The sequence below is a fragment of the Plecotus auritus genome, assembly GCF_963455305.1.
Source record: "Plecotus auritus genome assembly, chromosome: 6".
NCBI classification, from domain to species: domain Eukaryota; kingdom Metazoa; phylum Chordata; class Mammalia; order Chiroptera; family Vespertilionidae; genus Plecotus; species Plecotus auritus.
In genome coordinates, this window is record NC_137773.1 from 140,571,308 (window position 1) to 140,598,516 (window position 27,209).

General features: G+C 52.2%; 3 protein-coding genes across 13 annotated transcripts; 2 read left to right on the forward strand and 1 right to left on the reverse strand.

Moving 5' to 3' along the window:
* The first annotated feature begins 721 nt into the window (after window positions 1-721).
* On the forward strand, window positions 722-12,155 carry IL17RC (interleukin 17 receptor C). Of its 3 annotated transcripts, XM_080676926.1 has the most exons (19): window positions 775-1,090; window positions 1,381-1,402; window positions 1,599-1,751; window positions 2,022-2,096; window positions 2,187-2,296; window positions 3,118-3,229; window positions 3,564-3,608; window positions 4,550-4,689; window positions 4,913-4,972; window positions 6,787-6,841; window positions 6,926-7,107; window positions 7,183-7,233; window positions 8,898-8,943; window positions 9,098-9,219; window positions 9,498-9,557; window positions 10,086-10,134; window positions 11,157-11,252; window positions 11,368-11,406; window positions 11,503-12,155. In XM_080676926.1, exons 1-19 carry the CDS (start codon window positions 986-988, stop codon window positions 12,129-12,131), a joined length of 2,151 nt encoding a protein of 716 aa, XP_080533052.1. In that variant the 5' UTR covers window positions 775-985; the 3' UTR covers window positions 12,132-12,155. The 3 variants fall into 3 exon arrangements, with proteins under 3 accessions (XP_080533054.1, XP_080533052.1, XP_080533053.1); XM_080676928.1 differs by lacking the exon at window positions 1,599-1,751 and having other exon boundaries at window positions 722-1,090; XM_080676927.1 differs by lacking the exon at window positions 11,368-11,406.
* A 173-nt stretch (window positions 12,156-12,328) lies between these two features.
* On the forward strand, window positions 12,329-20,449 carry CRELD1 (cysteine rich with EGF like domains 1). Of its 9 annotated transcripts, none has more exons than XR_013961021.1 (12): window positions 12,329-12,435; window positions 12,911-13,103; window positions 13,329-13,411; window positions 14,976-15,086; window positions 15,394-15,485; window positions 16,376-16,552; window positions 16,637-16,732; window positions 17,671-17,754; window positions 17,906-18,001; window positions 18,214-18,348; window positions 19,103-19,827; window positions 19,872-20,449. XR_013961021.1 is itself a non-coding variant. In XM_080676931.1 (12 exons), exons 3-12 carry the CDS (start codon window positions 12,930-12,932, stop codon window positions 19,315-19,317), a joined length of 1,263 nt encoding a protein of 420 aa, XP_080533057.1. In that variant the 5' UTR covers window positions 12,381-12,435; window positions 12,558-12,730; window positions 12,911-12,929; the 3' UTR covers window positions 19,318-20,448. The 9 variants fall into 9 exon arrangements, 3 of the variants coding, with proteins under 3 accessions (XP_080533056.1, XP_080533057.1, XP_080533058.1); XR_013961022.1 differs by having other exon boundaries at window positions 20,086-20,448; XR_013961023.1 differs by having other exon boundaries at window positions 19,103-19,813; window positions 19,872-20,448.
* Window positions 20,450-20,577: 128 nt separating this feature from the next.
* PRRT3 (proline rich transmembrane protein 3) lies at window positions 20,578-26,949 on the reverse strand. The gene is made up of 4 exons (XM_080676929.1): window positions 26,815-26,949; window positions 23,663-24,734; window positions 23,290-23,445; window positions 20,578-22,708 (listed from the first exon to the last, which is right to left on the reverse strand). The coding sequence occupies exons 2-4, from the start codon at window positions 24,675-24,677 to the stop codon at window positions 20,952-20,954; spliced, it is 2,928 nt and encodes a 975-aa protein (XP_080533055.1). The 5' UTR covers window positions 24,678-24,734; window positions 26,815-26,949; the 3' UTR covers window positions 20,578-20,951.
* Window positions 26,950-27,209: the final 260 nt, after the last annotated feature.

Below are 27,209 nucleotides of genomic sequence, written 5' to 3' on the forward strand. Positions count from 1 at the left end.
ATCGATGAGAGAGAAACATCGATCAGCCGCCTCCTGCACACCCCCTACTGGGGATGTGCCCGCAACCAAGGTACATGCCCTTGACCGGAATCGAACCCGGGACCCTTCAGTCCACAGGCTGACGCTCTATCCACTGAGCCAAACCGGTTTCGGCCTCACTATAATTCTTTAATGAGAAAAAAGGAAAAAACAGTTCAAAAAAGTGGTGTGTGTCCATCAGCACACAGCCAGCCCAGGGCAAAAGCAGAAATGAGACCCCTGTTTGTCTAGCCCCAGATCCTGGGTTCCTTCTCCCACCACTATCACGCTTGAGCTGGGAAGTGGTGAAAAGCCCACTTTCTGGTGCCCCTTGTCCCTGCCATTAGAGCTCCCAACCTACAAAGGGTCACTGAGGCCCAGCGAGTCTGTGTGAAGAGACCCTGAGTGCCAGTAAGAGGGGATCCAGTGGGCACCAAGATCCCAGAATTGTGTAAGAAGCAAAAATGCCCTAGGATCGCCCAGGCCCTGGGGTGCACTCACAGTCCTCCTTAGGGACTCCTGGGGTGAGTAAGAGCTTCCTTACTAAGTCAAGAGGCCAGTCTGCTACGCCCTCTCCAGGGGCCCTCCCAGCCAGATGTCAGCAGGGGAGGAGAAGAGAGAGGAAGGGAGGAGGAAAAGGAGGGGAAGAGGAGATGAGGCCACCACCCCAATCCAAGGCTGCTGGCTCCCAGGCCTAGTGGGAGGGACAGGGTGGGGCAGGAACAGCTAGCTGCCTGCCAGGAGCCAAAAAACGAAAGCACTTCGGCTGAGACTGACTCCAGTCAGGACTCCGAGGAGACAGAGTGTGCCGGCTCGCCAGCTCTGGGACCTTGGAGGCTGGGGAAAGATTCTGGCCCCTTCTGCCCAACCACTGGGGACTGAGTGGGAGCAGAGGTGAGGTGTCTGCCCCCCCGTTGGGGGGGGCAGGAAAGGGCCTAGGGCCTGGGTGCCACCTGGCACCTGGAAGATGCCTGTGCCTTGGTTCCTGTTGTCCTTGGCATTGGGCCCAAGCCCCGTGGTCCTCTCTCTGGAGAGGCTTATGGAGCCTCAGGATGCTGCTCACTGCTCTTCGGTGAGTCTGGGACCCTGGGAGGGTTTGGAAGGCTCAGGGTTCAGACTGAGGCCCATCAAGGCCCTAGCCTGGCTCCTGTCACTGCCGCCACCACCAGAACTGCCCTAGCTGGTCTGTCTGGTACTGATGGAGTAAGAGGAGAATGGGGAAGGGGCCAGAGCTGGGTCTGTCTTCTGCTGGGAGAGGCTTGGAATAGGGAGCCCAAGAAAGAGGTCGGTGGGGATCTCAGGCAGGGAAAGAGGATTAGATTTAAGATCATAAATCCTGACTCTCCTTTACCTCCTTCCCAGGGCCTCTCCTGCCACCTGTGGGGTGAGTAGCCCTACTTTTAGAGGGAAAAGAACTTTCTAGGTTGGTGGAAGGGAGGGGAGTTGTCCCAGTCCCATGCCCTCACAGCCCACCCTCAGCCCCTGAAGAGCCCAAGCTCCTTGGCCCTCTGGGGTTGTCAGTTGCAACCAAATTCTGGGTATAGAACAGCTTCAGCTCCCACCCTGCCCTTCACGCACAGGTGGTGACGTGCTCTGCCTGCCTGGGGATGTCGAGCCTGCCCCAGGACCCGTGCTGGTGCCCACACGCCTACAGACAGAGCTGGTGCTGAGGTGTCATAAGGAGACTGACTGTAACCTCTGTGTGCGTGTGGCCGTCCACTTGGCTGTGCGTGGTGAGCATGTCATCCATGTGCGCATGTGAATGTATCTGGGATGGGCATGAGGATCAGGCAGTCTGTCAGGCAGCACTGGACATCCTCAGTGTTCTTCTGGAGGTCACTGGCCAAAGGACCCCAAGCTGGTCTGGTCTCCCCATCCTCCCACACCCCCAGGCCTCAGGCCTGGCCCCTGCTTCCCCGCATGCACTTTCTGGAAGAAAGCCAAAACCAAAGCCAGCCCAGAGCAGGAGGCCTGACCTGAGCCTTGTTCTTGGGGCCTTCTAGGCCACTGGGAAGAGCCTGAAGATGAGGAACAATTTGGAAGAGCAGCTGACCCAGAGCTTGAAGAGCCTAAGAATGGTGAGGAACACCCTGCTGGCCCAACTGCCCCTTGCCAGGGCCTTGCCTGCGGCCCCTGGGGCTGACCAACTCTCGCCCTGTTGCTCACAGCCTCTCTTCAGGCCCAAGTCGTGCTCTCCTTCCAGGCCTACCCTACTGCCCGTTGTGTCCTGCTGGAGGTGCAAGTGCCCGCTGCCCTGGTGCAGCCTGGTCAGTCTGTGGTATGCAAAATAATAATAATAGTAACCACCTTCTGAATATGAAGTCTACAAAGTGCTTCCACACGCATTATCTCTCTAAGTCCTGACTCTGATCAGGGCTGTGGGCAAATCCTTTCAGTCCTTTATACCCATTTTCCTGTCTGCAAAGTGGGGATAAGAAAAGTCCTACTTCATATGGATGCTGTGAGAATTAAGTGAGGTGACAATGCCATGAACTAGGTATTATTATTACCCTAATTTTCCAGGGAAAGTCTGTGGGCTGGATCCACTGCTCTGGACTTCCTGCCACACCATGTCTGCCCCATGTGTACCCCAAGGTGCAGGGTGTTGGGGCTACTCCTGGAGGGGTCTCTCCACTTGGGCCAAATCACTCAAACCCTTTGATGTCCCCTCCTGCCCCCAGGCCCCAGGCAATATCCTCTGATCTGGAAAATTGTTGAGTGGGTGAACATCTGCTGGCCCACCTCACAGGGCAATCGTGAGGACCAATGAGGCACTGGGTGTGAGAAACACTTCTATGGGGAGGGGTGTCCAGTCACCATAGTTTTGGCCATGTGATCCAGAACAATTGGAGTTGGGGCAGGGACTCTAGTAGCTAGAGCCCTTATCCATGCCCTGTTGACACCCCTTTTGAGGGTGTGTACTTTAGAACTGGGAGCCCTTTAAAGAAACTTCAATGGCAGAATTTCAGGCCATACAGTATGAATATAGTTATTGGTTAGGGAAAGATGGGAGGGAGTGGTCCACACAGAGGATCCCACATCCCTGGCATGGATTCTGAGCCCTATACCACCAGCCTTCTGCCACCCCTCTCCTCACAGGGCTTTGTAATATTTGACTGCTTCGAGGCTGCTTTAGGGGCTGAGGTACGAATCTGGTCCTACACTCAGCCCAGGTACCAGAAGGAACTCAATTTCATACAGCAGCTGCCTGGTAAGTGGCTACAGAGCCTCAGAGCACCCAAATCCTAGCCTCCCTAATCTTTCACCCCTTTGGCCACTCCCCTCCTGCTTTCATCCTCTTTCTAGTCCTATGTACTCCCAGGCAGTGGTGTGAGCTCACACCCTCCCAGTCAGTTCCTCATGCCTCCTCTCCCCAAGTGACATGGCTTTCCCATCCCTGGGGAAAGTGCTTTGGGCACTACATAGATGTGGGTGATATCTAGGGGACAGGGAGCCCTTTCCATAGCTCCCTACGAGTCGGGTTGTCCCCCCTTCTTTCCTTGGTCCCCAGCCCCACCGGAGGCTTTTCTGTGATCTCTCCCCAGACTGCAAGGGGCTCGAAGTCCAGGACAGCATCCAGAGCTGCTGGGGTAGGGGCTAGAGCCAGTGGGGCTGGGAGGAGGGAGGGCCAGGGTCTGGAGTGTGAGAAACCCTTGGAGTTGGCTTCAGGTCTGGGTTGCCACATTCCAGAAACATACAGAGCTCATTCATTCATTCATTCATTCATTCATTCATTCATCACACATGAACTGCAACAGCTCCTACTTTGTGCCAGCCACTGGGAACATAAAGGTGAATCTCTCACTCTCCGTAAAAAATATTTATTAATATCAGGGACATCTAGAAGCTCAAAGCATTGCCAAGATTATGGTGCACCCTCCCCAATATATCAAATAAAAATATTAAACCATAAAATGAGGGCTAAGTAAGTCAGGGTTCTGATGGTTTTTTCCCTGCACTATTTAGATTTTTTTGGTTTGTATTTCCTTTTTTAAAAATATGTTTTTATTGATTTTAGAGAGAGAGGAAGGGAGACGGATAGAAAGATAGAAGCATCGATGAGAAACATTGATTGGCTGCCTCCTGCATGCCCTCTATTGGGAATCAAGCCCACAACCCTGGCATGGGCTAGGTAGGAGATGCGTTCAGAGTGGTCACAGCAGCCAAATTGGATAGGGCCTTGCAAGCCTTTGTAAGGACTAGGTTTTTCCTCTGGGAGTAATGGGCGGGTGGGGGGCGGGCATCAGAGGGTACTGAGCATAGGAGAATGATTTATTTTATAGTGGTTACAGGATCCTTCTGGCTGTGGAGGGAGAAGCAAGGAAAGGGTGATCTCAAGACTACATACTGGGGCCTACATGAGCTCAGTTCCTAGCTGCCTGGTCTGAGATGGGGACATTTGGCTCTGTCCTCCAGAAGCCTCCCAGTCTAGAGGATTTGAAGGGAACTCCAAAGGGTCAGTCGGTGGGTATGGCTCAGGCTTGGATGTGCAGAAGAGGTAAAGGAAGTTTCTCATTGGCTCCCCCCACAGCCCTGCCCTGGCTCAACGTGTCTGCAGATGGTGAGGATGTGCACCTGGTGCTGGATGTCTCTGAGGAACAGCACTTTGGCCTCTCCCTGTACTGGAACCAGGTCCAGGGCCCTGCAAAACCCTGGTGGCACAGAAACCTGGTGAGACCTCCCCCTCCCAGGTCCATTCTCACTCTAGGCTGATGCCCATGCAAAGGATGCCAGGGAGCCCTTGAAGAGGACATAGCAACTGACACCCAAAGCAAGGAACATTAGTGGGGGAAATGCTGCATGCCTGTTACCTCGGCTTTGACCTCCAGCCTTCCCCTCTTCCTTATCTCCTTATCTTCTCCAACTCCACCCCCCTGCTTTGTTTATCCCACAGACTGGGCCGCAGACCATTACCTTGAACCACACAGACCTGGTTCCCTGTCTCTGTATTCAGGTAGGAGCAGAGCCTAGCTGGATGCCAGGGGAGTTGGTGAGGGGGTGGCCCTAACTGTCTTGGTCTCACTATCCTCCACCCTCCCCTTTGAGGTCAAAACTATGGCTCCCTAAGGTGACTGGCCCTCCCTTGACCTTTGCTGTCCTATGCCTTCTGTTTTTGCATGCCTTGAATGTTCTTCCTGATACTCTATCCACCAGACTCCCATTTATGCTTCATGACCCATTCAGATGTCACTTCCTCCTTGAAGTCTTCCTCTACTCCTCCACTTTCCTCTTGTGCTCCCCGGAGGGTAGAGCATGTGCTATGAACTCAGACTGGCTTGAATCCTGACTCTTACCATTTGCTAGCTGTGTGACCTTGGGCAAGTCACTTCACCTCTCTGAGCCTGTTTCCTATCTGTGAAACGGGAAGAATAATACTACCAGCTTCATAGGGCTGTTATAAGGAAGTATGCCACATGTAGGTTTATATATGCTGGTTCTTTCCTCTCCCTCTGATTGCACATTTAACTGGTCATCAGATTCCATCTATTTGACCTCTGACATTAATGCTTTTCATTCTCTTTCCCTCTCCTTTCCATTTTAGCCCAGTTTGGGCTTCTATCATATCTCCTCTAGACTGTTTCAATAACTTCCCATGCCACCTCCTTTCCTAGAACTCCCGAGCATTCTGAGCCCCATATTCTGACCCCCAAGTGAACCTTTTCTCTGGTCTTTCCCACGATTCCCCTTGATGGAAATTTTGTTCCCTCCAGATGGTGCTACTTATCAAGATATATCCACCTCTGTGCTTTTGCTCAGGCGGTTCCCACTACCTGAAATGCCCCCACTTCTTTTCCATACAACCAAATCCTTCCAGCTCACATGTCACCTCTTTCCCCCAATCTCCTGGCCTATCTACACATCTCCTTGTACTTCTGTCCTTCCTTGTCCATTTCCTTTTTTATTTGGGCACCTGCCTCATTTCTTCTTGCATACAACAGATGCTCAATAAATGAGTGATCAATCTATTAATTTATATACATTTTTATCCTTACTTCAAACATGAACTTTTCTTTTCTTTGAAGGCAAAGAAATAATAGCTAATTCAAATTTAGTAACTCCCCAGAGCCTTGCACAATGCCTGACATGAGCAGGGGCATTTAATTAATTGCTGAATAAATTGATATGTTATCTCTAGTGCTTAGCACTAGGCTAAGCACATAATAGGTGCATTTTAAAAGTCTATCGAAAGAATAAATGAATGTATCTTTAACACCTAGGATAGTAAGTGCCTGGCACATAGTAGGTTCTCACAAAGTGATTGTGGATTTAATTACTGAATGTCCCTAGTGCCTACCACAGTGCTAAGACACATAGTAGTAGTCATTACAAGTTGATAAAGGCCCTGGCCAGTTAGCTCAGTTGGTTAGAGCATTGTCCCAATAGCCCAAGGTTGTGAGTTCAATTCTCCAGTCAGGGCACATACAAGAATCAACCAGTAAATGCACAAATAAGTGGAAAAGGAAATATCTCTCTCTGTGTGTGTCTCTGTCTTTTTCCTCCCAACCCTCTTCTCTCTCTAAAATTGATTTAAAAAAAAACAACAACAAAAAAAAAAACTTTGTTAAACAAAGATGTTGCCAGATCTTGACATAGGGTTTGCTGAAAAAATAAATGTGTACCGCTCTAGGACCTTGCAAAGGATGACCAGGCAAGTGTTTGTGAAAAATCAGCCAAATGAATGTGTCCCCAGCGCCTAGCAGCGGGCCTGCATGTGTCCCTGGAGGGTTGGTTGGGGTGACCTAACAGTGGAGCCTATTTCCTTTCCAGGTGTGGCCTCTGGAACCTGACTCTGTTAGAACGAGCATCTGCCCATTTAAGAATGGTGAGAGGACTCGCAGGGGCCAGGGTGGGATCGGTGCAGACTGACGCGTGCGGGGTGCACAGTGACCACGCCTTCTCCCTGCAGATACCCGCGCACACCGTAACCTCTGGCGGGCTGCCCGGCTGCAGCTGCTGCCCCCACTGGGTTGGCGGCTGGTCGCGCCATGCTCGCTGCCCGCCGAGGCCACACTGTGCTGGCAGGCACCGGGCAGGGGGTCCTGCCAGCCGCTGGTCCCACCGCTGTCCCGGGAAAATGTCACTGTAAACGTAAGCGAGGCGGAGGAGGAAGGCAAGCCCAGGGGGCCACCTTTTGTCACCCCACCCATTCCTTTCGTTCCACAGGAAGCCCTGGAGTTCCCTCTGCTGAAAGGCCACCCCAACCTCTGTGTCCAGGTAAGAAGGGGGCGCCAGAGCGCTGTGTTGGGAGCAGAACCTTCCTCCCACCCGCAGGGACCCCCAGACAAGACATTGTGTTCTGGACCCATTTTATCCTTGGGTTCTTGTTGCAAAGTGGTTATGGGATTCCTCTTTAGGAGTTCCACTATTTACCTTAGCAGTGCCAGGGACCCCGAGCCAGTCATTTCATCTCTCTGAAGGTCAGTCTTCATCTGTTTAATGGGGATAACAGTAATTACTTTATAGAGTGGTTATGAAGATTAAATAAGAGAAACGCTTCACGTTGGGGACTGGCACAGACTAAATAATCAACAAATGTTAGCTGCTTTTATTATTGCTGTCATTATCCTATGTCCCTACCTGTATAATGGGTTGTTCTACAACTTCACAGGGTTATTATTAACACATTTATTCCAGATTTATCGAGCATCTACTATGTGCCAGGCACTGTTTTAGGCACTTGGGATAGATGTCAGTGAATAAAATCAATAAATGTTTTCATCCTTAGAGAGCTTATGTTCTAGTGGAGGAAGGTAGTCAATAGATACAATAAGTAAATTATTATAGTAAGTTAAAATTGTTAATATAAAGCTCTGGCCGGGTGGCTCAATTGGTTGGAGCAACCTCCTTTGCAACAAAAGGTTGCGAGTTAGATTCCTGATCAGGGCACATACCTAGGCTTTGGCTTCAATCTCTGGTCAGGGGTATTTGGGAGGCAACCCATCAATGTCTCTCTCTCTCAAAAAAAATTTTTTTTTAAATAAAAACATCCTCTGGTGAAGATTTTTAAAATTGTATATAGCCCTAGCTGGTTTGGTTCAGTGGATAGAGCATCAGCCTGCGGACTGAAGGGTCCCGGGTTCGATTCCAGTCAAGGGCACATGCCTGGGTTGCGGGCTCGATCCCCAGTGGGGGGCCTGCAGGAGGTAGCCAATCGATGATTCTCTCTTGTCATTGATGTTTCTATCTCTCTCTCCCTCTCCCTCCCTCTCTGAAATCAATAAAAAATATATATTAAAACAATTGTATATAAATACTATGGGGAAATTGGGGCAGGATAGTGAGGATTGAGGTTGCAATTTCAAGTGGGATGGTCAGGTGAGGCCTCTTTGAGAAGGTAGTTAGATGGGAATGTATAAAGTGTCTTGTCAGATGTGAAAAGAGCTAATTTAGGGTCCCAAGGCCTGTTAGCCCAGATGATCTCACAAGGCTGAAGCTGAGAAAGATGGAGTGACTCCTAATCACCCAGATCTGCCTAAGGTCAGGCCCAGAGTGCCCTCAACCCCCAACCCAACAGGCCTCCCCTTGCCTAGACCTTCTCTTCTCAGATCTTTCTGGCCTTGGCTCTTGCCTTACTTTCTGTTTATTTTAATCCTCACCAAGGATACTCTTTCCATTGAATTTTTAGAGAGAGTGGAATGGAGGGAGGAGGGGGAGAAAGAGAGAGAGAAATATTGATGTGAAAGAGACACATAGATTGGCCACATCCTTCAAGCACCCCAACCAGGTTGGGGATCAAACACGCAACTGAGGCATGTGCCTTTGACCAGAATTGAACCCATGACCCTTTGGTCCTCGGGCCGACGCTCTAACCACTGAGAAAACAAGCCAGGGCACTCTTGCCTTTCTTTATGCCCCTAATCCTGGCCTTTTCCAAGCAGGTGAGCAGTTGGGAGAAGCTACAGCTGCAAGAGTGCTTATGGTCTGGTGAGTGGGGACTGCAGGAGGCTGAGACAGGGCCATTGCAATAGGGGTGAAACCTGGAAGTACCGGCTCCTAGGGATGAAGGTCAGGTATGAGGGGGGCACATGGCAGCCCCCAGCAAGGTTGGGTCTCAAGAGTGGACTCTCATCCCTTTCAGACTCTCTGGGGCCCCCCAAGGATGATATGCTGCTGGTGGAGACACGAGGCCCCCAGGACAACAGATCAATCTGTGCCTTGGAACCCAGTGGTTGCACCCCACTGCTCAGCAGGGCCTCTACGGTGAGGGCTGGGGGATCCTTCTCCATGTACCTCTCCAGTTTCATCTCAAAACTAGCCTCAAATTTTTCCTCTATTCAATTTCCCCTCCTCTGAGCCAGGCTCTGTGCTGGTCTCTGGGAACATGGGGATGATTCAGACCTGGGCCTTGTTCTCAGTAATCTCTCAGAAATCTTCCAACTTTTAGTGCCATCCCCTCACTCTGCCCAGCTGCATGCAGCCTGGTGGTCTCCCAGGTGCAGTGCCCCTAGGTGACAGCCTCCTACCCCTTGGCTTGGCAGAGGGCAGCACGCCTTGGAGAGCAGTTACTACAAGACCTGCAGTCAGGACAGTGTCTGCAGGTGAGTAGGTGGCAGGCGAGCCCTGCCCCAACATCCAAGGGCAACACCCCTAACACTCTACCTTTGGCCTCTTCCACTCCTTCCTGTTCCTGAGGGCACCAGGGAGACTCACTCTTCCCAGGCAGAGGCCTCCTCACTGTCCTTCAGCACCCATCCACCATCTATTTGTGCTTTTTTTGTTTCCAGTCCTGGGGAAGCTAAGAATTGAAGGAGCATAGTTCCTGTCCCCAAGTTACTCACTGCTGGCTAAAAACCCATAAACAGATAACAACATTCACATGTGCTAAGCGCTTGGTTTCCAGGGAGAACTCAAGGAAAGGTTTCTTCATGTGGGCCAGATCTGGCATGAAGGCACAGTCCAGGCAATAGGCACAGCATAAGCAAAGGCAGAGTAGCTTGCGAGAATCTGCTATGTGTGTGGGAAAATATGCATAATTGAGGCTGGAAATTTGGAGATCAGGCTATCTAGAATTTGGTGAGTGCTGAACTATAAGCTGAGGGCTCAGGGCTTGGTTTTGTGTCTTACAGCTGTGGGATAATGACCTGGGAGCGCTATGGGCCTGCCCCATGGACAAGTGTGAGTATTACAAGAATGGCCCTTCCTCTTCACAGCTCTCTGGGAGCTGAAATCTTGACAGGAACCACTCATGCAGGCAATGTCCTTTCCTGGCTCAGATAAATCAAAGAGTCATTCTTCACTCATTCAGAAACCACGATGAGAGCTTGCAGGCCACCCCAGCATCACCAAGATACAATACATGCCCCCTTCCCAGTCATAGAAGGCTAGAAAGGCATTAGCACCAAATCATTTGGTAGGTGTGAGCTATTGAAGCACTCTCTATAAAGTAAGTGTCCAGAGCCATTAATGCACATAATAGGGACCTGACTGTGATGGGGTAAGGAGTTCAGGGGAAAGGTTCGAGCTGAATTCTGAAGGCTGATCTAGGTGAAGGAATTAGAGATGCATTTTTGTGAAGACTGTGGGGTGCTTTTTTTAAGGAACAGCACAGTGGTTAGTGTGGCTGGAATGTCTTGGGAGGCAGATCCCTATCATGAGCTGAGGATTCATGGGCCATATAGGGCCTTGGGAGCCAAAGTAAGGAATTTGGAATTTACCTTAAGAGTAGCAGGATCTTTATGAAAGACTATAATCAGATTTGTATTTTTAAAAGATCTCTGGGTATGCCACGTGATGAATGAATTGGAGACAAAAAAGAGGTCAGGAATATCAGAAGGCTATTGCAGTCACCGGAGAGAGTGAAGTCAAGGACCCAGCCACCCTAGGCTTAAGGAACAATAATAATGACCCTTGAGGACTTACTATGGACTGGCATTGCAAGTGCTTTATGTGTGTTAACATATGTAGTTCTCACAACAACCCTATCAGTAGGTACTATTGTTATCCCAGTTTTACAGACGTGAAAAACGGAAACAGAAAGTGAAGTCACTTATCCAAGGTCACCCAAGTAGATGGGTCCATATCCATATACTGGCTCTGACACTAAGTGCTGTGGACTTTGGGCAAGTCATTTTTCCTTCATGAAGTGGGGTGAAGTGTAAGGTCTCTTACTAGCCCGTCTCCTCCCCTTGGTCTCCCAGATATCCACCAGCGCTGGGCCCTGGTGTGGCTGGCCTGCCTACTCTTTGCTGCTGTGCTTTTCCTTCTCCTCCTTCTCAAAAAGGACCATGTGAAAGGTGAGTCATTTCCGGCTCCCCATACCCCAGAGGCAGGACTGGATGGGGCCTGGGAGTTCAAAGACAGGAAGCAGCATCTGAGCTCACCCTTTGCCTCTGCCCCTCTCCCCAACAGGGTGGCTGAGGCTCCTGAAGGAGGATGTCTACTCGGGGGGTGAGTGTGAGCAAGCGCCCGGCAGGGGGGCCGCCCCCAGCGGGCCGGCCCTCAGGCCATCTCACATCTTCCTTCCCCCTCTGTTTTCTCCCGCAGCGGCCGCCAGGGGCCGCGCGGCTCTGCTCCTGTACTCAGCCGACGACGCGGGCTTCGAGCGCCTCGTTGGCACCCTGGCATCGGCGCTGTGCCAGCTGCCGCTGCGCGTGGTCGTGGACCTGTGGAGTCGACGTGAACTGAGCGCGCAGGGGTCCTTGGCCTGGTTCCACGCACAGCGGCTCCAGATCCTTCAGGAGGGCGGCATGGTTATCTTGCTCTTCTCGCCCGGGGCCGTGGCGCTGTGCCAGGAGTGGCTGCAGGACGGAACGTCGGCGCACGGGGCGCACCGCCCGCACGACGCCTTCGCTGCCTCGCTCAGTTGTGTGTTGCCCGACTTTTTGCAGGGCCGGGCGCCCGGCCGCTACATCGGGGCCTACTTCGACAGTCTGCTCCACCCGGATGCCGTGCCCGCCCTGTTCCGCGCCGTGCCAGTCCTCGCCCTGCCCTCCCAGCTGCCTGATTTCCTGAGGACTCTGCAGGGGCCCGGCGCCGCCCGCCCCAGATGGCTCTGGAACAGGGCGGAGCAAGTGTCTCGAGCCCTTCAGCCCGCCCTGGACAGCTGCCTCCTGCCCCCGGGGACCCAAGAGACAGGACTCGAGATGGGACCTGAGGCAGGGGACAGGACTTGAATAAAGGCAGACGCTATTTTTCTATCCACGTCTCTTCTAATGCGTGTCTCTGACAGAGCGGCTAGCCTGGCACGCAGCCCGCGGTCGGGGTCCCCGCGGCCCTTTAACAACCTGACAGGTGCAGTCCGGCACCACCTCTGGTTGGCTGGTGCGGCATGACGCAATGGTACATGGCTCGCCACCATTGGCTGCGGCGTGGGCTCCGCCCTTCGCGCTGTGGGGGCCGGCGGAGGTTGCACGTCTTACGCTGGCGACAGAGGAGGTGGCGCTGAGGACACAGCAGTCTGCGCCTGCGGCAGGCTGGGTGCGTCGTCTCTTCCTCCCGCACAATCTACACGGATCTGGACCCTCCCCTGCCGGCTCGTGGGCCGTGCTTTTGCGGCCTGCGGGCCCTGAACCTGACTGACCCCTTCTCTTCCTATCCAGATCTGGGCTCCTCCACACAAATCGTTCATCCGGCTTCTTCTCCCCCACTACTTGGAATCTGACCCATTCTACCTAATTCCACTGATCCTGCCCCTAATAAACCTACATTCAGACCCTAAAACAATGGGCTGACTTTTGCCTCCTTGCCAAGGGTGCAGGCTACCTCCCTAACGGTAACAAGGATAACTTATTCCCGCTCATTTCCCCACCATACCCTCTCTCGCCCGTATCCCAGTCCAGCCTCCTTTTTAAAATAACAGATCTGGGCTCCCAGACCCCTGGCATATCGGAACAGACTCTGTCTTTCTCACCTGGCTCCTCCAGCGCACCCTACCCATGTCTTCCATCTATAGGTCCCCAGCCTGGGAAAAGATGGCCCTGCGACCCCCAAGGGGCCTGGTACCAGCTCTAGTCTGGGGCCTGAGCCTCTTCTTCAGCTTCCCAGGCCCAGTTTGGCTCCAGCCCTCTCCGCCTCCCCAGTCTTCGCCCCCAACCGAGCCCCATCCGTGTCATACGTGTCGGGGACTGGTCGACAGCTTCAACAAGGTAAGTGCACCAGCAGCCTGGTGGGAGGGACCCGGCTACCATAGCAAGCGGCTGAGAGTGGGGAGATCTGGGATGCAAGTCTGTATGGATTCAAGTCCCAACTTGGTTACTTACTAGTTGTATGGCCTCTGTGCCTGTTTCCTGGTCAGTGAAATACTGAAGTGCTAGAATGCACCAGGCACTGTACTTCTGTACTTAGGTATTACTAATTTTCTCTATTTCCAGGGCCTGGAGAGAACCATCCGGGACAACTTTGGAGGTGGAAATACTGCCTGGGAAGAAGAGAAGTTGTCCAAATACAAAGACAGGTAAGGGCTGAAAAGCTGGGTTTGTATAGCTCACCTCCCAATCTTTGTTCTAGTAGTGGGGACCTAGAGCCTTTTAGGGAGTGCTTACTCATTCAACAAATATCACTGAATATCTATAGTACAGCAGTAAACAAGGCAAGCAAAATCCCATCTTCAAATAGCTTCCATTCTTGTAGAGGAGTTAGGTGGTGAATAAGGCAGTAAATAATGTCATATAAGGTGAATAACATTAAAACAGGGTGGACTACAGAATGGTGAGAAACATGGTGTTCAAGGTGTGACATTTGAACAGAGACCTGAAGTGAAGAAGCAAGCTATGTGACAATTAGGGAAGAGAAGTGGACAGAGTGAGACTGAGCTTGGAGTATTTGAGATGTGGCTGGAATGGAGTGGTAGAAGGTGAAGTAACCCAGGTACATGCCCATGACTAGAAATCGAACCCGCAGCCCTTCAGAGTGCAGGCTGACACTCTATCCGCTGAGCAACACTGGCCAGGGCTTTTGCAGTTTTTTAAAACCACCTCCTTCTATATGCCAGTCACTGTGTCAGACTCTTTAAAAGATATACTACATTATATGTGTGTGTATATGTATATTTAATTTTTTATTGAGGTAGAATATACAACACATAACATTTACCATTAGAGATATTTTGTACATTCACAGTGTTGTTCAAGTATTACCACTAGTTCCAGAACATTTTCATCATCCCGAAAAGAAACTCCATATCCATTAAGCAGTCACTTCTCATTTTCCCCTCAGTCCTTGACAATCACTAATTTGCTTTATATCTCTATGGATTTGCTAATTCTATTGGAATCCTATAATATGTAGCCTTTTATGTCTGGTTTCTTTCACTTATCAAAAAATTTAAGGTTTATCTATATTGTAGCATATATTAATATTTCATTCCTTTTTAAGGCTTAATAATATCCTGTTGTATGAATATACCACATTTTGTTTATCCATTTATCATTTGATGAACATTTGGGTTGTTTATATCTTTTGGCTATTGTGAATACTATTGCAATGAACATTTGTGTACACGTTTTTGTTTGAACACCTGTTTCCATTCTTTTGGGTGCAAATCCAGGAGTGCAATTACTGAGTCCTATGATGATTCTGTGTTTAACTTATCAAGGAATTGCCAAACTGCTTTCCTCAGTGTCTGCACCATTTTTCATTCTCACCTATAATGTAGGAGGGTTCCAGTTTCTCCACTTACTCACCAACACTTGTTATATATTTTTACTTACATCTACCCAGCAAGAGTATATATCCTATTGTGCAGAGGCAGGAACTAAGATATTGTACAACAAGCCTGTAGGGGAGGTGGTGTCCCCATTTTACAGAAGAAAAAACAGGTTCAAGAGCGATTGAATTGCCCAAGGTCATTCAACTAGATTCAAACTCAGGTCTGTCTGACTAAAAACCAGTATCCCTTCCATTATGCCCTATGCCCTTTCCTTTGACCCTGTCATGGCATGAGGAGTGGTGGGAGAGACCTTAAGGAGGCTGGTGGGTGTCGTGGAATGTGTTCACACTACTCTGCCCTGTCTGGCCAGTGAGACCCGCCTGGTAGAGGTGCTTGAGAACGTGTGCAGCAAGTCGGACTTCGAGTGCCATCGCCTGTTGGAGCTGAGCGAGGAGCTGGTGGAGAGTTGGTGGTTTCACAAGTGAGTGATGTGGGGGCTTTCCCAGGGAGGGGCCACAGGCAGGGCCAGGTAGTAAAGCAGGGGATTGCATGCGAGGGGCTGTGTCCTTGTTTGGCTCCTTATTCCAAACCCAGGTCTGCTAAGGACCTGCTGAAGGACTCGAGCTCTCACTCTGAGCTTCAGTTTGCCCCTCTGCCAAATGAGGAAAGGGCGTTGGTCAGGTGGTCCTAGGGGTCTTATGCGTTGAGTGTATCAGAGATTCGGTGGGAGGTTGGGGGATGGGCAGCATCTCTGACACTAAGGCTGTTACACCACCTCCCTGCCTCAGGCAGCAGGAAGCCCCAGACCTCTTCCAGTGGCTCTGCTCTGATTCCCTGAAGCTCTGCTGCCCCTCAGGCACCTTCGGACCCTCCTGCCTTCGTGAGTGATTATTAAAGTTCCTCTTAAGGGATGGGAGGGGACTGCTGAGGCCAGGACTCTAGTCCTGGCTCTGCCCCTAGCTGGCTGTGTGCACTTAGGCTGCTCAGATAACTTCTCTGGACCTTAGTTCTTACTTGCCTCACAGGGCTGATGAGATGAGCAAATCAATGGGGAATGGCTCTGTAAAAAGATATGTGTGTGGTTAGACTGAGTCAGATGCTGCTGTGGTTTTATCTTGTATTTGAGAAATGCTTCCACCTCCACCCCTCATTTCCCATGCCTGGGGCCCCATCCCTTGGACTAAGGCAGTGGTCGGCAAACTGCGACTCATGAGCCGCGGTTTGCCGCTCTGTTGACTAATGAGTTTGCCGACCACTGACCTAGACTCTTGATTCCAATAATTACAGGCTGTTGTTTCTTGTGATTAAGCCCCTATCTCAGTGGTCGGCAAACTCATTAGTCAACAGAGTGGCAAACCGCGGCTCAGAAGCCGCATGTGGCTCGCGAGCCACAGTTTGCCGACCACTGGACTAAGGGGACCTTCCTAGAGTTGGCAGGTGCTGTCTTGATGCCCCCATTGTCATCACCTTTTTCTACACACAGTTCTGATTCAGGAGCTAAACTTATTACCAGCCCCTTTTAAAAAATCTTTCCAGAAGCTGCAGATAAAGAGTTAGTGACAAAGATGATCAATTAAGTCTTTATAAAAAAACAGATTTGTAAATAACCTAAATTGTTCCATAGTGGAGTAGTGGTTAAGTAAATTTCATACAGTTTTATGACAAAATATTATGTTGCTATTAAAATTAAGTTTTCTTTCAAAAAATGTTAATGTTTTCTATATACAAGATTGTTTTTACAATCTCACCTGGTTTGGTGTCTGCCCACAGCCTGTCCTGGGGGTACAGAGAAGCCCTGCGGTGGCTACGGGCATTGTGAAGGGGAAGGGACTCGAGGGGGCAGCGGGCACTGTGACTGCCAAGCCGGCTATGGGGGTGAGGCCTGTGGCCAATGCAGCCTCGGCTACTTTGAGGTGGAGCGCAACGCCAGCCATCTGGTATGTTCGGGTAGGTAGCCAAAAGTTGAGGCGCTGGGCAGGGACTGATGGGATGCCTGCCTGCTCATTCTCTTACTTCCGCCATTCCCCCCAGCTTGCTTTGGCCCCTGTGCCCGCTGCTCAGGACCTGAGGAATCAAACTGTTTACAGTGCAAGAGGGGCTGGGCCCTGCATCACCTCAAGTGTGTAGGTGAGTAGGGCTGTGCCTTAGGTCTAGGAGGTAGATGGGCCTGGGCTTGGTTCTCCATCAATACCCACATCTCTGGGCTAGACCAACACAGTTCCCATCTTTATGGACACCTCAGCCTGGTTGGGAAGGCAGAACAGTAACCAGGCACTACAGTACAGACTGATCTTTGTACAATGAGAGATGTCCCTGATCCAGCTGGGTGTTGGTTAGGAATCAGCAAAGGCTTCTTAGAGGAGGTGTCATTTAGACCAAGTCTGGAAAATTGAGAAAGGGTTAGCCAGAGGAATGAGGATATTGAACTTGGGTCAGGAGACCTGGGTTTGAGACTTGGTCTGTCTCAAACCTAGCCATTTGTATAAATGAGAGTAATGACTAAGATCCTGTCACAAAAAGATCCCCAAAGATTATGGCTTAAAGAATATAGAGGTTTATTTTTATCTTAAATCACAGTCTCCAAGCAAGTGGTCCACGCTGTCAGGGAAGCTCTTTTTGTCACAATCATTCAAGGACGCAGATTCCTTCTTTCTTACTGTGCAGTCATCCCATTGGATGTTGTCTTTGTGGTTGAGGCTAGTTCACAGGCACTTCTGTGTTCCATGACCTGGCACTCAGGAAGTAAGAAAGAGAAGAAAGTGCATGGGTGAGTCCAAGCCTGTTGTTTTAAAGCAAAGCTAAAAGTGGAACATATCACTTCTGTTTACATCCTGTTGGCCAGAACTCAACCACAAGGCCATACTGAGTAGCAAGGCAGATTGGAAAATGTACTCTCTGCCTGGGCAGCCTGGAGTCCAGCTGCACCTCTACTTCTGTGTTGGTGGACAGCCTGCAGTTGCTGCCACACCATATGAGACTGGCAACTCCATTCTGCAACAATTCTGGTCTCAGCTTCCCTGTTAGGGAACTAATGGAAATTCCCCATCTTGCCGGCCTTTCTGTAGATATCGATGAGTGTGGCACAGAGCGAGCCAACTGTGGAGCTGACCAATTCTGTGTGAACACGGAGGGCTCCTACGAGTGTCGAGGTGAGTGTCCACTCCTGCAGAGGAGTGGATGTGGGAAAGGTGGGAGGAGCTGCTCCACGCCTGTTCCCCCCAAACGTCTGCCTTCTCTGGCACCAGAACCCCTTGGATTTAGGGACAGCTCTTAACCTTCTCTCTCCTCCCTCTTCTCCAGACTGTGCCAAGGCCTGCCTGGGCTGCATGGGGGCAGGGCCAGGCCGCTGTAAGAAGTGTAGCCCTGGCTACCAGCAGGTGGGCTCCAAGTGTCTCGGTGAGTCTCCTGCCAATGGGGAAAAGGTACCTTGGAGTACCTTGCCACCATGAATTGAGAGGGGCTGGAATATGAACAGGATAGGGGAAGGGTGGAATGTTACCTGAGTAAGGGCAGAAGGGAGTGCCAGAATGTGTAAGAGACCGGGTCAGGGGTGCTGCATGTGGGACCTTGGAAATCAGGGCTCTGATCCTTCCTTGCCCTCCCTCAAGATGTGGACGAGTGTGAGACAGAGGTGTGTCCAGGAGAGAACGAGCAATGTGAGAACACCGAGGGCAGTTACCGTTGTGTCTGTGCTGAGGGCTACAAACAGATTGAGGGCATCTGTGTGAAGGAGCAAATCCCAGGTGAGCCCCAACCTGGCCCCCACCAAACCCGTTCTCTAAGCACTTACAACCCCTCAGCCCCATGTGAGGCTGCATTGAGATCTGAAGCCTACATCTTATCTTGAGTAGCTTTTGGTGGCCTCACACCTCCCTGGGATAGAAAGAAAATAGGACTTGGCATCAAATTACTTTGCCTCCCCTAGCCTCTTTCTTCATCTGTCCAATGGGACCAGTCCTAGCCCTGGCCCTCTGAGAGCTATTGTAGGCCATGGTGTGGTGAGATGGACAGCCACAATGATATAATAGTGATCACTTCCACAACTCTTACCATATGTCAGACACTGTTCCAAGCATGTTGCATGTATTAACTTACTTTACCGCTAAAACAAATCCTATGCTGTAGGGATCTTTCTCATCCCCATAGTGGAAACTAGGATGCAGAGAAATGAAGCACCTTGCCCAGGGCCACACAGCAAGCAGGTTGCAGAGCTGGGTGTTGAATCCTGGCGGTCTGGCTCTGGAGCTGGACTGGTACACATAGCACGTGCTCTGTCACAACTTGCTCACCACGTGGCCTTGGGCAAACCTCTTCACCTCTCTGAGCCTCAGTTTCCTGTTTAGTGAGGGATAATAACTGCCCCTCTCAGAGTCGTTCTCAGCAGTAAATGACATCATGTGCTGGCATGCCTAGCAGGTACGTGGCAGCAATGATTGGGTGCATGGGAGACTCTATAACAATGGGGGAGGAGTGACAGGTGCTTCTTATTCCTCGCAGAGTCAGCGGGCTTTTTCTCAGAGATGACAGAGGATGAGCTGGTGGTGCTGCAGCAGATGTTCTTCGGTGTCATCATCTGTGCACTGGCCACGCTGGCTGCCAAGGGTGATTTGGTCTTTACCGCCATCTTCATAGGGGCTGTGGCGGCCATGACTGGCTACTGGTTGTCAGAGCGTAGTGACCGTGTGCTGGAAGGCTTCATCAAGGGCAGATAATCTCTGCCATACCTGCAGGATCTCCTCCCACCAGGCTGCCTCCAAAAGTCAGGCCTCTCTCCTGCCTGGACACTCAAGGCGGCTTGCTTTATTTTTGAGAGTGGGCTAAGTACCCCCTACCCACCTACAGAGCAGCCTAGGCACCCAGACCTGGGCAGGTGAGGCCCCTGGGATGCAGAAGGAGCCCTAAAAATGGATGCCATAGGATCTTGGCTTTGGGGAGACTGGGCAGGTTTCATAATGTGTGTGGATTTTAAGTGTCTCCTTACGGTGGCTGCTAGTGAGCTTTGGCCCCTGTCCAGGATGAGGGGGGTGGGTTCCTGCAGGGGTGTGTCCATCATAGCCTCCTCCTGCCAGCTGCATGCTGCCAGCTACTGTTCCGTATTCACTTCCCCCACCCCTCAGCCACTGATTTTTTTATTCATCTCAGGAAATAAAGAAAGGTCTTGGAAAACGGAGAAGCTTCAGTTTTACTGCCTCCCCTCCCACTCCCATGGTTGGCCTAAGCCAGTGGTCGGCAAACCACGGCTCGCAAGCCACATGCGGCTCGCGAGCCGTGGTTTGCCGCTCTGTTGACTAATGAGTTTGCCGACCACTGGACTAGGCTAAATGTTACCGTGTAGTTGGAAGCTGTGAGGATTAAGCAATTGTGGCATATTGTGTGCAAAGAGGTAAAGGGTAGTATATGACAATGGTCGGCAAACTCATTAGTCAACAGAGCGGCAAACCGCGGCTTGGAAGCCGCAGTTTGCCGACCACTGGCCTAAGCTACTGAGAGGCCCTAACCCTTGGGAAATTTTTCTAAAACCCTGGGAAATTGAGGGCTACCCTGGTGGAGGAGTAAAAGGAGGAGAGGGTTGGCCCTGAAGTGTTTAGGAGAAGGGGTGGAGGACCCAGCCTCAGGGATGGAACTTTTTGGGTTCAGTATCAGCTATTAATTGGGCCAAAGGACCCTGAACAAAATGACTTTTGTCTCTGAACCTTACTCTTCTCATTTATAAAATGGGCTTGATAATGCTTTCCACTCAGGCTTATTATGAGAATTAAATAAAGTGGTGAATGTAAAGAGCTGAAGACAGTGTACAACAAATAGATGTTCAATAAAATATTGATAGCCTTATTTCTAAAGCTGCTAAGGGTCCAGTGCCCTTTCCTTTGGAAGTCCCCCTGTCCCACATACTGGACATGGACTTACTGGAGGGTGGGGCCCCCTACCTCTTCTCTAAACAGGATACTGGCATGGCCAGAGGGAGGCATGAGCCAAGACCTAAGGGTTTATTTCTTTGGCACAAAGAGGACATTCAATCTAGACAAGCGAGCCTCATCCTTCCACAATGGGGAGTCTGGAGGGGTATTTGGGGCACCTGGACCACATTCCCCATACCTAAATCCATGCATGTCCACCCTGTATTCCGCATAAATCACAGCCTCTGTGCAAAATACCTGCTGGAAAAAAATAGAGATATTTAAAAAAACAAAAAACGCGGGTGGGGGTTGGGGTCACTCCTGGCTGCTTCCAGGGGCTGCAATCAGGTTCAGGCCCCAGGATGACAGTTTTTTTAAGGGCTCAACTGTCCCAGTCGGCCATGCCTTATGGTCACTGAAGGCTGGTCCTGCAACAGTGTGGGTTCGGCTCAGAGCTCAATGGTGTCACTGGAGGCGCTGCGAGAGTCCCCTGGCTTGCAGCAAGGCTGGACCTCACTCCGGGGTTCTACGGGCCGGCTGGGAGCAGTTGCAGTGGCTGGGGCAGGCAGTAGTTGCACCGTGCTGGGCAGCTCATCTAGGGGCAGACTGTCCACCGACGACAGCCCGTGGCGCCACGGGTTCCAGCTGATCTTGAGCGAGCCCCGGGAGAAGCTGTCCATTGAGCTGCCAGAAGCCACCTGATCCGGCTCATCCACTACGTGTGGTGGGACCGGCCCGCGGACGCGCACGTCGCTGAGCGACCGGCAGCGGCCACGGAGCAAGGAGCCCGCGCCGTCGAGCTCAGTGTCCGGATGGCTGCCCCGGCGCGGCCGCAGCGCGCCCCCAGGCGGCGGGGAGGCTAGACCGCGCAGGCCGCAGCGTCGGAACACGCTGTCTCGCACCAAGTGCTCTCGGAAGAGCGCGGCGTCGATGCTGCGGCTCAAGTTGATGGGTGACGGCGGCCGCAGGTCCAGCTCGCTCAGCGACGGAGCCGGCCCCACGCTGCTACGGGAGAGTACCGGGCCACCCTGGGGACCGCGGCCCAGTGACGCAGCCGAGCCCCAGGCGCCTGAACTGGGTGTGGCAGGCAGCGCACCCTCCGCAGAGTTGCGGATGAGGCTCTTGCTGATGTCCAAGCTGCCTGCGCCAACGCCACTGGGCCCCGCATAGCAGTTGTTGGGTCGCTCCGGCACCTCGCTTTTGCCCGAGGGCGCAGGACACGCCAGGCGCAGCAGCTTAGCCCAGCACGCATGCTCCGTGGGCGGCCTGGGCCGCGCCGCGACCACAGCAGCCAGTGCCAAGACGAGGGCCCATGTCAGCTCCAGCAGGCGCAGCCAGAAATGGACTCCCCACCAGGCCCAGGAGAAGCGGCCCACGCGGCCTGGGCCTGGGTACAGCCAGAGGGCAGCTGCCAGCTGTAAACCGCTAGCCAGTAGCCCCAGGGAGCCCGCCACTGCCAGCAGCCGGGGCCCCGGGCTGGCATCCCAGCCTCGCGGCCCATCCAGCAGGCGGCGACGGCACAGGCAGAGCGTGCCCAGAGCCACGGCTGCGCCCCAGGCGCACGAGAAGCCCTGAGCCACGAGGTTGAGCGTCGGCGTCGACGACAGCAGGTCTGTAGCGAGTAACCCCACACCGTGAGTCAACGCCACTACTCCAAGCAGAAGCGGGTTCTGCAGCTGCTGGGGCAGCCCCGCACCCAATCCTAGCAGGGTCAGGGCCGCCAACGCGGTGAGAAGCAATGGGAAGGGTAGGTTGTAGAGCACCAGGCTGGCGCGTAAACCCAGCCGCGCCTGCGAGCCGTAGGGGTCCGCAAGCATGTAGGCAGATCGCAGCCCCGATGCTAGGAGCACCAGCACTGCCGCCACCAGTGCCAGCCAGGGCCCCGTAGGGGCGGCTGCCAGAGAGGCAATCGCCAGCAACGCTGGCAGCAGAAAGAGCACCCCCACCCCATAGACGTGCAGCTCCCAGGAAAAACTCAGCACCCGCCGAAGGGGACCCCAGCGCAGGGGGGGTGCGGTGGCGTTGGCCGGAGGGCTAGAGGCTGGGGCAGATGCCATGGAGCTGGCTGAGGGCTCCAGAGGAGGTGGCTGACCCAGGGCGCGCTGCGTGGTGACCCGAATAAGGCCCCGGCGTGTCGTCGAGGGGGCCTGGACTGGGGGTGCTGGGGGATGGCTTTGGGGGCGCCCCGGCCATTCCTCGGCTTCATCTGAAATAATAACATTATTAAAATAGCCCTTTGTAAAATGTTTTTGATTTTACATTATTCCCTAATGTGATTGGGCAAGTTATTTAACTTTTCCAAGCACATCTATAAAATAAGGATGGTAGCAACACTTACCTCACTGGATTGTGGTGAGGATTGAATGTTTAGCATAGTGCCCAGCACCCAATAAGTGTTAAATGGATGTGAGCTACCATTTTTATTAATAATATACCAGCAGTTCTTAACATGGGCTTAATATTAGAATCACCGGAAGACCAACTGAATCAGAATTCCATGGGAATTTTTTAAAAGCTCCTTGATTGATTTGCCAGAGTTGGAGAATCACCACTAAATACATCCATGTTAAATTTAAGAACATTCTAGCCCCAAAAGGTCAAATGACTTCTCCCAGGGTACCCAGTGAGTATTAGTTTATTATCCCAAGTTGTTTGAAGGAGGTCCTAGCCAATTCCTTTAAGAGCTATTTGTCCTCATTTACTCCCCAACCTCCCATATGGACCTCACACAATTCTTAGTTATTAAACAGAGTACCACTCTCCCCAAACCCCCAGCCATGCCCTCACCTGGCTGCAGGGCCTTCATAGGACTCTCTGTTTGGTTTGTAGCTGGGCCTGGGTCTGAGGGGCCAGGGATGAGGGACTTGGGAGTTTCTGGGGCCCCCATTGCTCCTCTCACCCTCTGGGGAGAGATGGGGTCTGCTCCATTCATTGCTGCTATCTCTGAAATGACAAAAGCAGTCATCACTTTGCCTGACCCCTCCAGCAATCCCCAAAGTCTAATCCCCCAGGAGGGAGGCACAATCACCCTCAGAAAGGAAAATGGGACCCAATGAGGCCAGAGGGCATACAGAAACTGGGGCATCCAGCTGCCATGGAACACTGCCCCCCCCCCCTCCGGCCCCCCAGCCCTGCATGGTACCCTCACTTTGGTACTTACCTGGCTTGGGCTGCTCATGAGGAGTCCCTGAGGCTGGAGGACCTGAAGGTTGGGGTCCTGGGGAGCCCTGAACATCAGGGAAGTCAGCCTGCTTCGGTGAGGGACTTGGAAAACTGACTGCCCAGATCTCCCCACCTTTAGCCTTTTTGGGGAGCTCAGCTGGCAGCTCTTTGGCAGGAGGAAGGCTTCTGGTCAGTGCCAGGTCTGGCTGGAACCCAGGCTCCTGAGTGGATGCCACCTCAACTGGGGATACTGAGCCAATCACAGAGGCTGCTGGATCCTGCTGGGTGAAGATGGGGCCTTGAGCTGCCTCTTGGAAGTCTTCCTCACCCCCATCCTGTTCTTTCAGCACTGGCCTCCTGACAGTGCCTGAGTCGGGTGCAAGAGTGTGGGGAGGACCCTGGTGGGCTGAGGGGGATGTCTCTGAGACCCTGGACTTGGCTTCAGCAACCAGACCCTCATCTCTAAGTGGTTGCTGTCCCACTTGGCCTCCAGGCTCCCTTGGGGAGGGAGGAACTGTGGCTACCCTGAGCTGGAGTCTGGGAGTTGTTGGGATGAAAGTGAGATGGGGGGACCCCACTGGGTGGGGTGCTGGTGCATTTTGCTCCAGAGGCTCCTGTGAGTCAGGAGGTCCTGTCCAGCCCTGAGAATTTGGCCCTTGAGCCACCTGGAAGTCATCAGTTACTGGGAGTCCTTCTCTCTGAGCCCCCTGGGCTGCTTGAGGTCCATGCAGGGCTGGGCCAAGGGGAGAGTCTTCGATTCTTTGAGGCACCTCCTCAGCAGGGACCTGGGGAACACTGGAGTTCCAAGGGCTCTCATCTCTGGACTTCTGCCAGAGGAAGGCTTCGGGCTCTGTGCCAACAGGGCCCCTGGGGTGGGCTCCTGGGATCAGGTGTGGTTCCCAGTCCTCTTGTGGCCTGGGAAGGCCCCCGCCCAGGGCAGGGCCAGCCCCCAGAGACAGCAGCAGCAATAGCAGCAGGAGGCCATGTACATGGCCCCATGGGCTGGAGGCCATGGTCCACTCTGATGCCTGGGCCTAGAACCCTCAACTTCCAGTCCTCACTGGATAAGCCTAAAAAAAAAGAGGGGAATGACATGTGTGTGTTAGAGGGGGCTGTCCCAAGGGGGCTGGTGGAAAAGGATGAGGAGCAACAGGAGGCAGGTTCCCCCACCCCTTTCCCCACTTCCTGGTCAATCTCTTTGTGATGCCCAGAGTGACCTTTTAAAATTGCATCTCTGGTCATGCCACTGCCCTGATTCAAAACCTTCAGTGGTTCCCCCTTACTCTCAGAAGAGAATGAAGACCCTTTCCGGGCCTCCCAAGGCCACACCAGGCTGCTCACCTACCCTTCAACACCTATGGGACTGCCTGTGCCCCATGCCTTTGCTCCTGTCATTCCCTCTGCCTAGAATGCCCCCCCTTCTCCTTTACTTGCTGAAATCCTATTCTTGAAGCCCCAGCTCAAATATCAGAGAGGTGGAGAGGAATAGGCCCCTGCTTTTGAGGAGGGAGCTGGGTTTGAATCCCAGCTTTGCCAGTTCCTGGGTGAGTTACTTTACCTTTTTGCATCAGAGTTTCAGTAAAATAGATATAAAAAGAGTACCTAACTCTAAAGGGCTCTTATAAGGCTTACATAACAAAACACATAATGGGTCAGGCCTATGATAGGAGCATAGGTACTAGAGCTCTTTTACTTTTCCCTTTGTCCAGAAAGCTTTCTTAACCATTTCAACAAATAACGGGAGCATATGCTATGTACCAGGCTCTGTGGATAAAGCAGTGAACAGGATTGGCAAGATTCCTACCCTCATGGAGCTGGCATTCTAAGTAAGGGACAGACAATGAATGATGTTAAATAAGGTGAGCTATGGAGAAAAGAAAACAGGATTAAGAGCTAGACGGATGGGGTGGGGGATACTTTACACAGGTGGTGCCAGGAAAGCCTCTCTGAGGTGACATTTAAACTAAATGCTGAATGAGAAGGAGCCAGCCATTTGAAGATACGGGGGAAAAGCATTTGGCAGAGGGAACAGAAAGTGCAAAGGCCCTGACTCAGGAATGAGCTAGGTGAATTAAAGAAATAAGGAGGCAGTGTGGCTGGAGCTCAACAAATGGAGAAAGTGGCAGAGGGAGATGAAATCAGAAAGACCGAGCTAGATCGCAAGAGGACTGGTAAACCATGGTAAGGCACCTGGATTTTATTATGTTTCATAGGAAGCAATGAAGATGTTAAGCATGGGAGTTTCACCATCTAATAAATGTTTTAAAAGCGGGAGAGAGGGCAGCGTAGAAAGCCAGGTAAGATATGACCGTGGCTTGTTTCAGCATAGACATTTCTTTCCTTGACACCCCCCTCCACCCCTTCCCATCACCCTGGTCACATCGTGTAGTAATCTCTTGTCTCTCACACTGGCCTGAGGCTTCTTAAGGCTGCATCTGATCTTCCATTTCTTGTCTTCAGCCCCCCAGCATATGACCTGCCCCAGCTATATATCCCCTAAGTTTCCACTCCTGAGAGTCTCTAGCTGAGCCAGGGAGGCAGGAAGGACCCCATAGCCAGAAGCGGGGAGGAGAGCTTGGGCCTCAGCGTGTTTAGGGGTGGAGGCCCTGCTCCTTTCCTCTGGGAAATACCTGTGCCCAAACTTCCCTGCCTCCTAACCCTTGGTGGCCTGCAGACACCTTGAGAAGCCAATGGAAATTCCAGGCTTTCTCCCCAAGAAAATGCCCAGGCTCACCAAAAGTTGTGGACAATTTCAGGGGGCTCAAAGACCCCTGAAACCCATCCCTCAAAGTGTGTTTAGACTCTGCCCTAAATCCTTGTTGGCTCATTTTCAGACATTCACCAAGCTCCATGCTCTGCTTCTCTCCCAGGCCAGGTGCTGGGGATCCAAAGAGAAGCATCAGTTCTAGTGTCAGGAGTGGGAGTGAGCTGAGGGGGACTGACTGAAAGGCCCCTAACACAGGTACTCCTTCATAAAGGTTGCTGGTTTGATTCCCAGAACTCCTGTGTTGAGCTCTTACCCAGTTAGGCTCCTGTGCTAAGCGTAGCTGAATGTCCTTGATCTCATCCAACCCTCCCAACACAAGCAGGTGTGGGTATACCCATGTCACAAGGGAAGAAACCGAGGTTCAGAGAGGTTGAGCAACTCACCCAAGGTCACACAGTCATACTAGGCATTGTGAAACGCGCTGTAGATCATTTTGCACAGGGAGTCCAAAAAGCTTTGCAGAGGAGGAGACAGCTGAGCTGCGCCTTCAATAAGCATATGCCATCTGCTCACCACCCCCAATCCAAGAGATGTGGGCATCTGTGGACAAAGAGGGGGCTGCCCAGCACTAGGTTTCAGATGCTGGAGAAATGTGTTTTTGTGGGGGGAGGGGGTGGGGGAGGGGTATCTCCTTGTCTCAGGGTCTAGGGAGAGGGCAGTGCAGGGCAGCGTCTGGGAGCTGGCCCATCTCAGGTTACCTCTCTTCCTCCTTCTCCTGTCCCCTGGCTCGGCGCCTTCCCGCAGTGTCCTGGGTGGGGGTGGGCTCTGGTGCAGGCCC

What these genes read in the sequence shown, in the direction of transcription:
- CRELD1 (XM_080676932.1), top strand. Translation starts at nt 12,894, where the DNA reads ATGTCTTCCATCTATAGGTCCCCAGCCTGGGAAAAGATGGCCCTGCGA. An exon ending in CTTCGGACCCTCCTGCCTTC is followed by an intron (nt 15,486 to 16,375) that starts GTGAGTGATTAT and finishes GTCTGCCCACAG; the next exon opens with CCTGTCCTGGGGGTACAGAG. An exon ending in GGGCTCCTACGAGTGTCGAG is followed by an intron (nt 17,755 to 17,905) that starts GTGAGTGTCCAC and finishes CCTCTTCTCCAG; the next exon opens with ACTGTGCCAAGGCCTGCCTG.
- IL17RC (XM_080676926.1), top strand. Translation starts at nt 986, where the DNA reads ATGCCTGTGCCTTGGTTCCTGTTGTCCTTGGCATTGGGCCCAAGCCCC. An exon ending in CCTCTCCTGCCACCTGTGGG is followed by an intron (nt 1,403 to 1,598) that starts GTGAGTAGCCCT and finishes CTTCACGCACAG; the next exon opens with GTGGTGACGTGCTCTGCCTG. An exon ending in GGAGGATGTCTACTCGGGGG is followed by an intron (nt 11,407 to 11,502) that starts GTGAGTGTGAGC and finishes TTTCTCCCGCAG; the next exon opens with CGGCCGCCAGGGGCCGCGCG.
- PRRT3 (XM_080676929.1), bottom strand. Translation starts at nt 24,677, where the DNA reads ATGGCCTCCAGCCCATGGGGCCATGTACATGGCCTCCTGCTGCTATTG. An exon ending in TCATGAGCAGCCCAAGCCAG is followed by an intron (nt 23,446 to 23,662) that starts GTAAGTACCAAA and finishes TTGTCATTTCAG; the next exon opens with AGATAGCAGCAATGAATGGA. An exon ending in TATGAAGGCCCTGCAGCCAG is followed by an intron (nt 22,709 to 23,289) that starts GTGAGGGCATGG and finishes TTATTATTTCAG; the next exon opens with ATGAAGCCGAGGAATGGCCG.